Source organism: Haemaphysalis longicornis, unplaced genomic scaffold (genome assembly GCF_048455015.1).
Source record: "Haemaphysalis longicornis isolate Haplotype H1 unplaced genomic scaffold, Haemaphysalis longicornis Haplotype H1 scaffold_8, whole genome shotgun sequence".
NCBI lineage: Eukaryota > Metazoa > Arthropoda > Arachnida > Ixodida > Ixodidae > Haemaphysalis > Haemaphysalis longicornis.
Window position 1 is genome coordinate 49940277 of NW_027526445.1, and position 15480 is coordinate 49955756.

General features: G+C 47.4%; 1 protein-coding gene across 1 annotated transcript in view; it reads left to right on the forward strand.

The window, feature by feature from the left end:
* The first annotated feature begins 218 nt into the window (after positions 1-218).
* The window catches only part of LOC144150216 (uncharacterized), a 29638-nt gene continuing 14376 nt past the window's right edge, over positions 219-15480 (forward strand). The window contains exons 1-5 of the mRNA XM_077682067.1: positions 219-507; positions 2087-2259; positions 3780-3850; positions 5793-5909; positions 8722-9200. Of these exons, the coding sequence (XP_077538193.1) occupies positions 352-507; positions 2087-2259; positions 3780-3850; positions 5793-5909; positions 8722-9200 (996 nt within the window). The 5' untranslated portion in view covers positions 219-351. The remainder of the gene's footprint in view (positions 508-2086; positions 2260-3779; positions 3851-5792; positions 5910-8721; positions 9201-15480) is intronic.

Here is a 15480-nt window from a genome sequence, read left to right on the forward strand (position 1 = left end):
CGCAGACGCGACGCATTAATCGTCACGCACAATTTCTGTCATAGCATCCGACGTAGCATCATTACCCTGCTTCCCACAGTTAACCTTTTTTATCTGGCTGCCTCAGTCATAGTTTCCTGTTGGCAGTGGTGACGTATTTCCGTGGACGTTTGATGAGCAAGGCTGATAGCGTACGGCTAGCGGGCATGACAAACTCGAGAAATGAGCCTCATAACGCTATCGCGTTAAAAGAAGGTTCAAATAGCTAAGTGTTAGGTGTCACGCAACCTTCATAACTGACAACGGCAAGGTTAGTTTTTATCTCGTCCGACTTTATGCCACCCCATCTACCTTCTATGCAGGGCCGTCTACATGGCGAATTACCGTCCGGCGAACTTTGTGTCGTCGCTGAAGCTGGTGAACGTGGACCGCTTCAGCCGACACAAGCAGGCAGCCATGGACAAGGTCGTCGCCTCAGTCATCAGGAATCCGTTCCTGGTGAAGTACTACTGCTGTTTCTGCGTCAAGGTAAGGCACGCAATGCCTGCTGGGATCAATTTCATGCCGACATGCCTAACCTGGATCGTGGTTGGTGAAAGTGCGCAAATGTAAACACTTAGGGGATCCTCCAATGGTTCCATTAAGTGTTTACGCGCCGCAAATAAGTCTTTTTGCCAGTTCTTAGAGTAGTTTTTTTTTTTCTAGCGTTAAGTGCTAAAAAAGGGTACGGATAAGCTGGGATCCACAGCAGAGCATCATCTATCTTTAAAAGTGCCCTGGAACGCCTTTTGGAAGCGTTTTTATTACCCTCCATCCGCATTAATTCTCATCGGGACACTGTAGTGACATGCAAACATTGTCTTATTACAGTACCAGATTGAAGCCAAGTATGTAGACCATGTTTTGAGTTTTAGGTGGTTTTACAAGTATATTTCTTGCGTAAAAAATGGACTTGGAAGTGCTGCTTCTCTCGCACCATCCTCCCCGCGGTTTTGATTAGGTCGGCAAGCCCGAAGGAAGGAATTTAGTGGAATGCTAACGGGTTTAACTTGGACAATATGCGCGTAACAAAAGAGCACACTTGTATTAAGCGCGGAAATAAAGAAAAACAAATTTTCTTGTTGCAATAACAGAAAAACACATCAGTGAAAATTCATATTTGAGCTTATTAACGTCCTGAAGCTTCACGTGGGCTAGGCGCCGTACTCTTGGACTCTGAATTCATTTTTATGGTCTTGGAATCTTCAACGTGCGCCAAAGTCTCGACACACGGGCGTCACCATTTTTCGCCTCCATCGCAACAACGGCTTTTGCAGCCGAGATCGAACCCACGCAGTTGGGCTTCGCAGCCTAACGTCTTGGCCACTAAGCCGCCGTGGTGTGTCTAAAGAATTAGGAAGCTGCATGTTAGTAGCAACCGAAACGTTCTCCAACAAGTTCTTTGGGTGCCCTTATTACAGGTTGTAGCATTGGGAGAGAAAGCGAGCATACTGGCAGTGCAAGAATCACAGCTTCCTTTTGTGCACCTCGACAATAATGGCTTGGTTGGCGACGGGTAATGACCTGATTAAAGGGGCCATGAAAACAAAGTACAACTTTTTTAATTTGAAAGAACTAGGCTGCAGTGCCCCCCACTGAGCTGCATTATAGCCACGATAGACGATTTTGTAACCCAAAGAACGCAAGGAGTATTGAGAAACTTTCAAATTTCGTGCTACAGTGACGCGTTGTGGGCACGAGTGACGTCATGTGTAGCACAACGCAAAACATTTTTATCAGAGCATTCGATTTATAGGATCAAACTGAACTGGAGTCCCCACTACAATCGCAGCGGTATTTTAAATCGACGGCTGCCAATCGCACACGCAAGATTTTGCGACGTGATAGGAAAGTTGCCAGAAAGTCGCTAGGGATTCGCTACGGATTCACATGTTTTCTTTAATATCTCCAGTATTTTTTGAGGTTTGCGATAAATTAAATACCGTTGTCACCGGGCCGAAGCAGTCCTTCTAATGAAGAAAACTTATATTTGGTCTTCATACGGCCCCTATAAAGCAATCACGTGCGGCGGGAATTTGTTCGAACAAGCGGCTGGGATGTGTCGCAGGAGGCGTACGTCACCATCATGGAGTACATCGCCGGCGTGGACCTCATGCGCGTGGTGACCAAGGAGGAATACCTGGACCTGGAGCCGGTTAAAGTGATAATGGCGCAGCTGATCCTCGCCTTGGAACACATGCACCTGCGCGGTTTCCTGCACCGGGACATCAAGGTGTCCAAGTGAGTGCCCTGTAGGGGAGGCATTTCTCCCCAACGATGACAGGCTTCCCTCCTGAGCGAGCTGGCCGGCCATTCTAAAGCGTAGCTGTTGCACCCTTTGGGACGTGATGCCTTTAGAGGGGCCATGCAGACAGAATACAAGGTTGTTTTATTCGAAATATTTGCTGTTTTATAAAGCCCCCAGCGCTTGTACGTCATCAAACGATGCTTTATAAAATGAGAATTTAAACAATTTACGCCAAAATTTTGATTCTCCCGCCAAATCGTGTGTTTCGTGACGTCTGCAATGACGTATCCAGAGCAGTTGTTCAAGCGAACGGTATAGTTAGCTGTTTAGTCTGCAGCGAACTGCGAAACGCATCAGTCCTCCGAGATGGTGGGCAAGGCACTCGCTTTGTTTTTGACCATATTATCACCTGGCTTAGTTTTGTTACGGCTGGCAGTAACCGTTTCGTGAAACATTAAATAAACTGCGCCCGAAAAGGCGGCGCAGTGAGATAACGGACCCAAGTGTAGCCCCACGGCGTTACGGCGTAACGGACCCAAACAGCTGCTTCGAAAAGCAATCGGTTGATATATTTATAGCCATTCGAAACTCCTGAATCCCTGGCACTTGCCATGCATCTCCCTGTTGTTTACCCCAAAGAAAACTAGCTGCAGGCATTTTTGAGGAAAATATGTGTATATAACCGGAAGCCCCTGCGATAGTTTAGTTAGGAACGCCCGTTGTGTTAGTTTTTACGATGTAAGCGAAAAAAGTGGCCGCCAAAAACGATGCATTTTAAATTGTGCAGTACGGCACCTGCCCGTGCGAGATCCAGCTCGCGCTGTTTCAACCATGGCGTGCGCGAGCACTGCGGAGGCGGGAAATTTGAATTGACTTGGACAAACCTCAGTTGAATTCATCAACAGAGGTGTGAAACGGAGAGGGGATGAGCGTGAGGAGTGGTTTCAAAGAGCGTTTTAACGGCATCCCTGCCTTCGTCGCGAATCACTGCTCTGCCCTTCCGACATCTTTCACGTCGAGTGGAACTGCTTTAATTTTGTTTCTCTGCTAGTCTCCGGGAAAGGAAATACTCCATTGGCGGCTTGCATTCGGCCACTACGTGCACAGAAGCCTGATAGCGTTGTGCACTTTTCTTTCGCGCTATTAACATCGTACATCCATAGATTGCTGAGTGCAAAAAAAGGTTTCAAGCGTTAACCACGTGAAGGAATTTTTATCAGCGGTGCGACGGTTGACAGTAGTGTTAGCTGTGTAACTTATAGGGTGTGGTACTGGGGGCTGCGACAACTGGCAATATCAAGCTGTCGTGGAAATTTTCCGTCACGATCTTTTGAGGCCACCCTTCGCATTGTTTGTCAAAATTTCTTGACGCGGTTGACCCTTGAAATAATCTCTACATTCACGAGAAACGCCCTCCTTGATAAAATTTCTGTAAATAAAACGAAACGAGAGGTGTTGTGCTAGGAATTATCCACAAGCAGCGAAAGTAACAACATGACCACGGGCCTTGCAGTATGATGATCTCGCCTGGCGGCCGAGTGAAGGTCATCGATTTCGACACAACTAAGGTCTGCAACGGTCACTGTAAGTGCACCTGATTATGTAAAAAACGTTTTGGCATAATGAATATGACATGGACATTGTGTAGTTGAATCTGCACATTTAAAAACAGAATCAAGGTGTACGGACATTTTATTATGTCATATTCTTTGCAAAAACACATTACGCTCTCGTCGTCGTGGTATTGTAAGCGACAAAAATATACGAGGCCTGGTACAAAATGCTACACAATTTGCTGAGAGTGTTTCTGAAAAAAGAAACGTTCGCGTGTTATGCATGTCTGGCCGTCGGAAAGAATACTCGAGGTCCAGCGCAGCACGTTCAAGGTGATTTTATTGAGAAGTGAACTTTGAGGATTAACACGTGTAGGTGTTAGCGAAATTAATTCTCAAATAATGGGGCGCACAAGAATTTAATGCCTTAAATTTAATCATATTATGACCTTTCTTGTGCAACTCGTTGCATCCAGAAAAGTTCTCCAAGTACGATGTAGGCTAGTATAATAAGCTATAGCAGTAGCATTTCACAACACTGGCTGGAAGCTGTACAATACAGCAGAGTTCCAGGCAGGAAAAGAAGCAAAAATAAAAGGAGGTTCTCCTGTCCAGTCAATTACAGGTGCGTAAGCACCGGTCTATATTTGTAGATCTCTGAATGAGAACTTGATTTCGTCGTGATGTTTTGTTGTTTTCGGCTGAGGCACCTTCGTTTGCTTTAAATGCTTGCTTCTGGATATCTCCGTGCGGTATCAACGTCCCTTTGCCCAGCCCTTAGTACAGCACGTGACCTCATCATCTTGCACAAGGCGCGCTTTCCTCCAGGGCGCGAGCGCGGCGTTTCTGCCACGCAGGTGTAAACTTGCCTACGGCCGGCGGCAACGAGAAGAAACAAGAAGTCAGTTGAGAAATATCCGGACGCTTTACAATTAGAAACGGAGTACACCTGAATTATTCTGTTTTTTTATTTTCGTGTACCGCCGGAAGTCTGTAATCTTCATAGGGAACACGTGGATTTGGCCTGCCTCATATACTGAGTCCGTGTACCCGTCAAAACTCCGAGGTCTATAGGTACACCATTCATGATAGGTACCACCTCATTGGATCCCTCATCGGAAGAGGGCTTGTGAGCCTCCTTCAAACAAATGGCGGTCTTCACAACCGGGTGACTGTATTAAAGGACTATAGGAACGTGCGGCAATGCCTAGTTGCAAGTATTTCTTTCATTTTAATCCGTTAGCGTTGCACAGAACTTTTTGTTGTTCATTCATTGTTCTGAGCAGTATGTTTTCGCGCCATAAAAAGCCGACTATGTAGCCGTCCACACTCGTCGTGCCCAGCAATTGCAGACGTTTCTGATAAACACGAGCCGTCCGGAGTCTGATGCCTGAGCAAATCCTGAGCAAGTGAAGTTACCTCACGCATGGAGTAAAAGATGCGGAGAGGCATAGCACACCTAGGACATAAAGAGAAAAAATGTGGACCGTCTTCTTCTCCCATAACAAACTAGTGGCCATACCGCCATCCATCTGAAATATGAGATTTATCTTTTCATTTGACTTGTTCATTTTTTTCTGTTTGCAATATAACCAAATGTGCTCGTTAAGAGTCTCCTGTAATGTGTAAATCCCTATTTGTTATACACCTTGTGTTCGTGTGAAATTTCGACTCTGACGCCTTCTGTGCGCTTTTATCGGCGAAAGCTTACTGTTGAACACTCGTCTCTTGTTACTGCTAATTTACGGGGGAGTCACTGTGTGTAGGATTTCCCCAGAATCTCTTATAGCTGGCATTACAACTCACCCGAGTATGCGCGCACGCAGCCTATCGCAAACAGTTCTCGCGACAAACAGCGTTGCTTTGGGGGTGGTGCCCTTCTTCTTGGGTGCCAAGTGAGCTAGCCAAAGATGTGTTGCTGATGCATCTGTCCCAGCAGTACACCTGATCGGAGTTCATCTCAATCAATGCAGTCGCCAAGCGCCTCCTGAAGGGCTACTTCCGGAGAACGCCTTTTGAATTCCACGATATGGAGTCAGCTGGCACCATACCCTACATGGCTCCGGAAATACTCAGGAAGAGGCCGTACGGTAGGTCCTCGATGCACTGAACGAAATGGGTACTGTTTCTCTGCTGAAAAAAAAATTAGTGGCCTTCCACTCTGTGAAGAAGGAAGACCTGCAAAGCTGGACGCAGTACACGGAGTGCACGAAAGAAAACATGTTTATCGTATTTTGCGATGGAGCATATTTCCTAGCCAATTAGCTGAATGAACCTCTGACGGCTCTAAGCTTTGGTCTTGCAGATAAACATGGAACTGTCTGTGTCCTTCCCGCGTCGTAAGCATCTTACGGTTTGTGTAAGGCCGGCTTTAGGCTGTTGCCGCAAGTGTCATAATAACTTTAAAGAATGACTTCATTTCACGTCTCAGCCAACCGAACGGCGTGATATGGCATTTTTTACGTGCATAGATCATGATACGGGTTTTGTGTCGGTTATCTGAACATAGCCTAACACACAAACCCAATTCGCTCTACCACTAAGGACTCCGGGCAGGTCCCATTGGTCCGCTTAACGTCCGCGTTTAAACCTCGCACCAGCACAACGGTCATGCCATCCATCAGTACGGGCATGAAACCTATAGCTGCGCGTGCAGGCCTCCCCTCCTTTCTCCGACTATTCTCCACTACAAACCTGCGCACGCATAAACCGGCAAATCGGTCATGTGCGCGTGCTTAGAAGTGACAGACGCCGTCAAAAATATCCCCTGAAAGCCCTCTGAAGAAGTGATATTGGCTTACGCCGGCGTTCCAAGCGGGAAATTTGCTGTTCATCCGAGAGGGATTTGCCGCTACTCGATGAGCTGAACTTGAGACGGTAACGGTGGTGCCAGCAGCTTTCCGTTGTTTTTGCACTCATTCACGCTCGTGTTCGGGCCAACGCTTCAATTCTTGTTCTTCTTCCAAACAAACGGCATGCATCCGTCCCATAACGATTTAAAACCTGGAATCCCTTGACCTCTATTCTCGCGTACACGTAGCTGTCCGTTTTCCTTCCCCATCGTATGCATTTACTGTGTGTGTAAGATGTCTTTGTAACACATCAACCCACACCCGAACCACTGGTCTGACGACAGTCGACTAGCCGCATTGATACATGTAATTCTGACATCTAAATCTCCCACCGGAACAACCGGGATTTCGTCGGTAGCGGTATGAAGCCTAGCTGTGCGTGCGCGCCCCCTTTGTCTACCCGCAAACCGTGCATGCATAAACCAGTCACCGGTGATGGCGCATACTTAGGCGTGAAAGACACCGGCGAAAATATCGCTTGGAAGGCCTTCCAAGCTGAAAAAGAAATATGGGCTCAAGCAGGGGTGCCAACTGGGAAAGTTTCGGGCGGACAGATCCCTGACATTAGAACAAAGCCACGTCTGGCGCCAACTCCAGACGGGAGTCTTCCCCAATCCGGCCGTTATGACGCATATCCACCCCAGCCTTTACCCAACCTCGGCGTGCCCCTTATGTGGCGCTCATGCCAACCTGGCCCACATCATCTGAGCATGCCCCCAGTACCCTTTCCCCGAAATCCCTTCTGAGGAGAGGTGGGAGGCCTCGCTTCGCAGCCCCGACACGGACCTACAGGTACGCCTGGTCAAGAGGGCGGAAGAGGTCGCCGAAAGGCACCGGCCTACGGTCACCACGAGCTCGCCCACCTAACTCAAGGAGAAGACGTCCTGGTGGGGTGGACGTTCAGCCCTTACCCGTCGCCAACATAAGGACTTCAATTCTCCTTGGTCGCTTCCTCAGTCAATAAAGTGTTTTTTCTCTCTCTCTCTCTCTCTCTCTCTCTCTCTCTCTCTCTCTCTCTCTTGTACCGGGAGGGATTTGCAGCTATTTGGCGTAGTGAATTTGAGTGGAAACGATGACGGCGGGTTTCAGTCGTTTTACTGGCAGCCATTTGGCAGGCGTTACCAGGGCTTCGGGTTAGCGGCGTCTGTTTGTATCAGCGTATTTGTGTGAGCGAACGCGCCAGGAACGAAAGAAAAAAAAAACGGAGATGAGCGTCGAGCGAAGGGTGAAGTTGAGTACGACACGTGGGGCTACAGCGTCAGCTCTCACTGCCTTTCTCTCACACAATGTTTCATTTGTTGCAACCAAGGAGCGCCCTCCCCCTGACACTTTCCCCCGACGCTGTTCCATTCTCCGCTAAACCAAACCACGTTACGTTTGCGCGGGAGGTTCAAACACGAATGCAACATGGTCGCTGCTCCCTTGTGCGGGGCTAATCCGAACCACGTGACATTTGCGCGGGAGGTTCAAATCCTATTTGCAACATGCTGGCCGGCACCGGCGACACAGTGCGAGGTAGCAGCAGAGTAGCGCACGACGCCGTACGTTTGCTGATCACGCCAACACTTCCTGAAACGCACCAGAAATGTGCCGTGACCGAGAAGACTGCAGCTCGCGCTGCGCACAAATTTCATATTAGGGAGTGTAGTAATCGTCAGTGAATTTTTTACGCCCATCTGCTCTCTGTTTATTTTTCGCAACCATCTGATAACCGCACTACCGCCGTTAGCTGTCGACTGCGCAACTTGCCAAAGGGGAATCGGAGGAGGCGAGGGAGAAAATAGTTGCGAAAGAGGTGTCAGCGGTGGTGAGGAGGAGCCTCGGAGCGGCGCTGAGTAAATCGATAACACCGGAATGAAAACTGGGGGGTTATACATACTGCTTTGCAGTAAAACAACAAAGGCAAGGCCTCCCTTGCATGTCAAAATTGAAGACAGACGTCCGCTTAATTAAAGTTGATTAAGATTCACGTGCCTTGCAGGCGTTACGGTATGACAGAGGGTTTTGCCCGCTACCTTTAACTGAAATGCCTTGCTTGCGCTCCGTGCAGGTCGTGCTGCTGACTGGTGGTCGGCAGGCATCGTGATGTACAAGCTGATGACCGGCCGGGTGCCGTTCCGCGGAAAAACGAAGCAGCTGCTACGGGAGCGCATCATAACAGCGCCGCTCAAGTGGCCACGGGCCGTAGAGCACCCGCACTCAGCCAATGTACCGGCCAAGGACATGACCTACCGGATGCTCAAGAAGAACCCACTAGAACGGCTCGGTTCGCGCTCCTACAGCGACCTCAAAACACACCCTTTCTTCGACAACTTCAACTGGAAGATGCTGTATGAAAAGAGAGAGCTGTGCGACATTCCCAGCATAAAAGACATCATGAACAACGACGCCGATAAAGATCTGAAGTCGGGGGATCCGGAGGACAAGCGCAAGCACTTGCAGATCGAGGAGATGACCGACGTGACTGCCGAAAGTCAGAAGCCGCTTCTCTGCTACGCTGCTCCAAGCTTCAAGAAATTGATGACCAAGGTACGCCCCCGTTTGGATGGAGCTCACACAGCTTAGGTATTGTACGGAAGTTAAGGCCCTTTTGTAGTGGCGCTGCGCTAGCCGATTCACATTGGGCACAGTGAGTAATTTAAAAAGGGAATAGCTGTTGCAATAGGGCGGCTGTGCCCTGTGCCCAGTATTTTTGTTCCTGTGTAAATAATGGCTGAAGCCGTCGGTGATGATGATGATGTTACGTTTTCTTGGCGCAAAGTGTCAAGGCCAAAGATCACCAGTACTATGATGAGGATTATTCGAGTGGGAATATGAAGTACAGAATATATAATAGAAGGTATTTAAAATTTGTGTTAAAAAAGGACAACATTATTAAAATTGATGTAGAGGGCGAAGTAAAAACAATTGTCACAGCGACATGAATTTTCTACGCGTGCCCCATGCCACCGTCCTTGCGGTGGCAAGGAGAAACCGTACCAGGATCAAGCGTGCGATGATTTCTAGGCTCACGGGTTATATGCACATACTTTAAAAAATCTACATCTGAGAGGTACTTAAAACACGGTTAACAGAAAAAAAATGGCTCGTCTGATAGAAACAGCAATGGGTGTTGATGTATCATGCGTGTGCACAATTCTAAAAAATGACGTTTTCTTTGTGGTTCAAGTGGTTTGCATTCCACTAGTACGTGAATGACTGATAACGACCCTCCACACCTCGAGCAGCGTGCCTGTTCTGTTCCTTTCAATAGGTACGCATGTGTAGCATGAGTATGGTCTATGCGCAGTCTACATAGAGTAACCTCTGTGATTCTGTCCCGTTTCTCAGGGATCGATGCTAAAACCTGCACTGCAATTTGAAAATCAGTGAATATCACTGACTTTTAGACATTGCTCTAAATTATATATTCTGCAGCCATTACAAGGCTGTGTGTTTCAGCAGTGAATATTGATGTAACTTTAGGCATAGTCTTTGGTGGGTAAAAGTTTGTACCATGTACAGCACATGATGCTGCACCATCTGACTTGGAGGCATCAGTGTAGAACTCGGATGCCCTGTACTTGTTCTGTAAAAGCAAAAAATGCTGCATAATTCCATTGGAGCGGTTCTTTTGTCAATTTCCTTAAAAGACAAATCACAAGAGATAGGGCGGAGATCCCACGGAGGGACAAAGTATGCAAAGCTGGTTTTCTGAGTGTCAGCAAAGGATATCCCCAGGCATGTGGCCAGTGCCCTCACAGAAGAAATGGCTCAGCCATGGCAGGTCGCTTTTCAAAAAGCTTGATAGCCTGGCTGCCTAGAGTGCTGTTGGGGTTTTCAGTCAAGGATGACCCTTTAAAGCATAATTCAGCCCAGGGTACTTCCGCTGCGTCTCAAGAAACCACTGATTGGCTTCTACCATCATCACGAGCCTATCTACGCCCACTGCAGGGCAAAGGCCTCTCCCATTATTCTCCAATTACCTCGGTCCTGTGCCAACTGTGACCATGTGACCAATTTATCCCCGCAAACTTCTTGATCTCATCTGCCCATCTAACTTTCTGCCGCCCCTGCAACGCTCGCCTTCTCTAGGGATCCACTCTGTTACCCTTAATGACCAGCGGTTATCTTGCCTTCGCATTACATGGCCTGCCCACGTCCATTTCTTCTTCTTAATTTCTACTAACACGTCTTTAACACCAGTTTGCTCCCTGATCCACTCCGCTCTCTTCTTGTCCCTTAATGTTACACCTATCATTTTCCGCTGCATTGCCCGCTGAGTCGTTCTCAATTTAAGTTGAACCCTCTTAGTGAGCCTCCAAGTTTCTGCCCCGTAGGTGAGTACCGGCAAGATGCAGCTGTCATACACTTTCTTCTTCAGCGACAATGGTAGGCTGCTATTCATTATCTGAGAATGCCTGCCATATGCACCCCACCCCATTCTTATCCTTGTAAATATCTCTGCCTCATGGTTGGGATCGGGGGTCACAACTTGGCCTAAGTAGATATATTCGCTTACCACTTCCACTGCCTCGCCACCTCTCTCAAACCGCTGTGCTGTGCCGAGGTTATTGATCAATACTTTAGTTTTCTGCATATTAATTTTCAGGCCCACGGTTCTACTCTGTTCGCCCAGTGCGGAAAGCATGCTTTGCAATTCGTCCCCTGAGTTACTTAGCAAGGCAACGTCGTCAGCAAATCTGAGGTTACTGAGTTATTCTCCATTAACCCTTACTCCCACCTGTTCCCAATCCAATGTTCTGAATACTTCTTGTAAACATGCTGTGAATAACATTGGAGAGATTGTGTCTCCTTGTCTGACACCCTTCCTTATAGGTATTTTACTGCTCTCCCTATGGAGGGTGATGGTAGGTGGCTTCCACATACAGGCTTAAAACAGGGCTTGTCCTGAAAGCGCCGGTAGCCAGATGAAGGCCAAGCTGGTAGCAATGGTATAACATCTTTAGTGCTGTTCTTGCGGCGGATTGATAATCAAGGCACCCGTAGTCGATTTTCGACCTCACAAGGCTATATAATAAGGCCAATAGGCTCTTCGTGTCAGTACCCCATGAATGGTGTGAGAGGACTTTCAGTATCCTGACTGCATCCAAACATTTCACTGTAGGGCGCTTGAGGTGTGCAATGAACGAAAGTTTGTCATCAAGCACAACCCCGGGAAAATTGTGCTCCTTTCTTACTGCTATGGGTGCTTCATTGAGTTTAATAGCGGGAACCGGGCAAATACCACGCTGCCTATAGAAGACCACACACGTGCTTTTTTTCTGGTTGAAAACAGAAGCCATTCTCATATGCCCATTTTATAAGCTTGTTAGCAGCTAGTTGGATTTGCTTCTCACAAATAGACATATTACATGATTTAAAGACAATGTGCACATCATCAAAATATAGTGAGTAAAGAATGGAGCGAGGCAGTGCAGTTCCTAAATAATTCATCTTAACAATAAAAAGAGTGCAGCTAAGCACACCGCCATGCGGCACTCCATTTTCTTGGACGAACGTCTTCGATAGGGCGTTTCCAACCCTAACCTGAAAGGTGCGCTACGAAAGGTAATCTTTCAAACTTTTCAGCATGTTTCCACGAACGCCAAGGCGGCGCAGATTACAAAGAACACCGTAACGCCAGGCTGTGTCTAAGCTTTCTGGAGGTCAACGAAAAGTGATAAACAATACTGCTTATGAACAAGTGCATCCCTGATGTAGGATGTAGTAGCCACTAAGTGGTCTGTTGTGGATTTACCGAAGCGAAAACCCGTCTGGCGATTGTTTAATTATAATACCATGGTACTCAAGAAAATAGATAAGGCGACGGTTAGTTATTTTTTCGAAGACCTTGCATAAGCAACTGGTTAAAACAACCGGTCTAAAACTGGTTGCAAGTTCTGTATCTTTCCCTTCTTTTAGAATCGGCACCACAATAGCTTCTTTCCACACATTTGGAAACTGCCCTGAGTGCCAGATCTTGTTAAACAACAGTAAGAGCGCTTCTAGCGTGTCCTCGTACAGGTGCTTAATCATGGTATATGTTATTCGGCCTCGACCTGGTGATGATTTACCACAAGTGGTGAGGGTAACTTTAAGCTCCTGCATAGTGAAGGGGCAATACACCCTACCTCGGACTGCCTTTGTCACGTACGATATTTTGTTCCTCTGGATTTTTGTGTCTCAAGAAGTTATTTAAATAGTGAGCTGAACTTGATATATACTCAAAATGCTTGCTTTGAGCATTCGCTTGGTCTTGTAAAGTGTCTCCACTTGTGCTGATCAAAGGGTGTGTAAGAGTGTTGCTTCCTCGGAGAGCTTTAATTCTTCTCCATTCTTTTCGCGTGTCAGTATACGATGTGATTGAGGACACAAAACGATTCCAGCTTTCTCTTTTCGCAATACGCCGAATCCGTCTGCCATTGGCCTTTGCTCGCATGAAAAGTAACAGGTTTTCGGTCGTCGGGTACCTACGCAAGGCACCCCACGCCTTATTTTGTTCCTTACGGGCCTGCCTACAATCGTCATTCCACCAAGCTTTTGGCTTAGTAACCCTACTAGAAGAAGTCTGGGGAATGGAATTTAGCGCCGCTTCAATTTATTTGGGTGGTCAGAGTGTCTGCAGCTTCATCAATACCAAGGTGGTCGATAAGTGTATAGTGAGAGAGTTCTTTGAATTTTTTTCATTCTGCGGCCTCCTCTTTGAGCTTTTGTTTATTGTTTATTGACTAAAAGCTTAAGGCTGACTGGCAAGTGGTCACTCCCGTACAGGTTATAATGACCGTCCACTGAAGTGCTGGAAACGGAACCGGAGAGGCTATGGCGAGATCTATGCAGGAGTATGTAGCATGTGTCGTGTTATAATATGTTGGGTCTTTCTTGTTAAGTATGCAGGCTCCAGATAGCACAAACTTTTCTAAAAGGCGTCCTCGGACATCACTGCGTGCAGTCCCCCCAGAGTTGGTGGTGAGCATTATAGTCCCCAACTATCAGATACGTCTCTGGCGGCTGATCAACTGATGTTTCAAACTCCCTACTGTGGTCTGGAGGTATATGCAATGAGCATACTGTTACCAGTTTATTAAAGATAATGGCTCGTATGGCTACAGCCTTAAACTGGTCTGTGGCGGTAAGAACTGGCATGGCACCGACTTTAGCACGATAATGGCAACTCCTCCAGAGGGGTGCATGCAACCATCCCTGTCTTTCCTAAATACAGAGTAGTTCTTTAAAAAGTTTGTTTGGTTCGCCCTCAGGTGTGTCTCCTGATAATACTTGTTTGGTGTTGTGACACCAATTCAAATATATCATCCAAGTTTTTCAAGAGGCCTTGGACTATATTATCAGCTATCAGCATATGATAATTAAAAGAGATTAAGGAAGCACCGTGCTGTCACCCTCCTAACTTCAAGACACCTTCTCAGGGGCGGGAACCCAAGGTGGCTTCACTTTTGTGCGGTCAAGAGAAGTGCCGTGCCCTCTCGGCTTATTGCGCACCAGAGAGCTTGGCGTTGTGTCCATGGCTTCTTGCGAAACCTCGACAGCAGGGCTAGGCTGGCTGGTTGAGGCAGTGTGCCTCTCAGCTGAAACCGGCGCTGCAGTGCCAGCAAAGGGCCTAGCATTCGCAGACAGCCCTTGACGCTTCCTTTGTGGAATGTGCAGTGGTCTTAGCCACCGGCACTGAGGGGGCTTGAGGTGTCCCTTGGGGCATCGCTGGGAGGTTTCCAAGGGGAACTCTAACCGAGTGTAGCGCCGCCCCCCTTCGCGCTACATCGGCAAAGCTAGTGTGTGTTAAGAACAGTCTCTGTCGTGCTTCCCGAAAAGTAATGTTTTCCTTATACTTCAGAGCAATTATTTCCTTTTCTTTCTCCCATTGAGGGCACGATCGCGAGTACGCGGCTGGCTCTCCTTTGCAGTTTACACAGTGAAGTGGAGCTTGACACGTGTTAGATGAGTGGTCGGGAAGGCTACACTTGGGACATGCTGCCTTGCCTCGGCAGCTTAACAAACCATGGCCAAATCTTTGGCAGTTATAGCACCATCGGGGGTTTGGAATATACGAACGGACTCTTAACGGACACTTGGAATCTTAACGTAGCCTGCCTAGACAGACAGACTAGAAATTGTGAGGATTTCATGCATGGTCGGAATTTCCTTCCCATCTCTATGCATTTTGATTCGTTGAACATTCACAACATTCTGGTCCTCGAACCCTTCCAGGAGTTATTGCTCAGACAAGTTCAGAAAGTCATCATAAGAGATAACACCTCTAGGGTTCATAGATCGGTGGGGAGTGATGCTCACAGGGGTGGCACCAACAGTGGTTATTTTGGTCAACTTGGCACACTGATCTACGTCTTTGACTTCTAGGAGAAGGTCACCGCTTCCCAACTTGCTTACTTTATAGCCACTTCCTAGCTCATTCGTAAGAACTTTGGCTACCATAAACCGTGACAGTCGTCTCATTAACATGCCTTCTTTTTCACAGTGCATGACGTGGAACTTGCGGAAAATTTTTGGCTTTTTTCGAGTGAAAAACTTCTGGACTTCTTCGTTGGGTCCCACTTTTTGGAGGACAATCATGGGATGTAGAGTATCTTGTTTCCATAACAAGTGAAATCAGTTCAGCAGTTGTGCTGGCCGCCCACCACCGAGCCCAACCTGGGACGCACTAGATTCGCGTTAGCCATACACAGCTGCTATAACCCTGTTTAAGTACTCAAGGTTGATTCCTACCCAGGGTTAACCCTTACCGCCTGTAAAAGTGTGGAAATGAAGAAAAGAGATGGCAGGACAGGGGTAGCAAAGAAGACAGGAAGGTAAACGA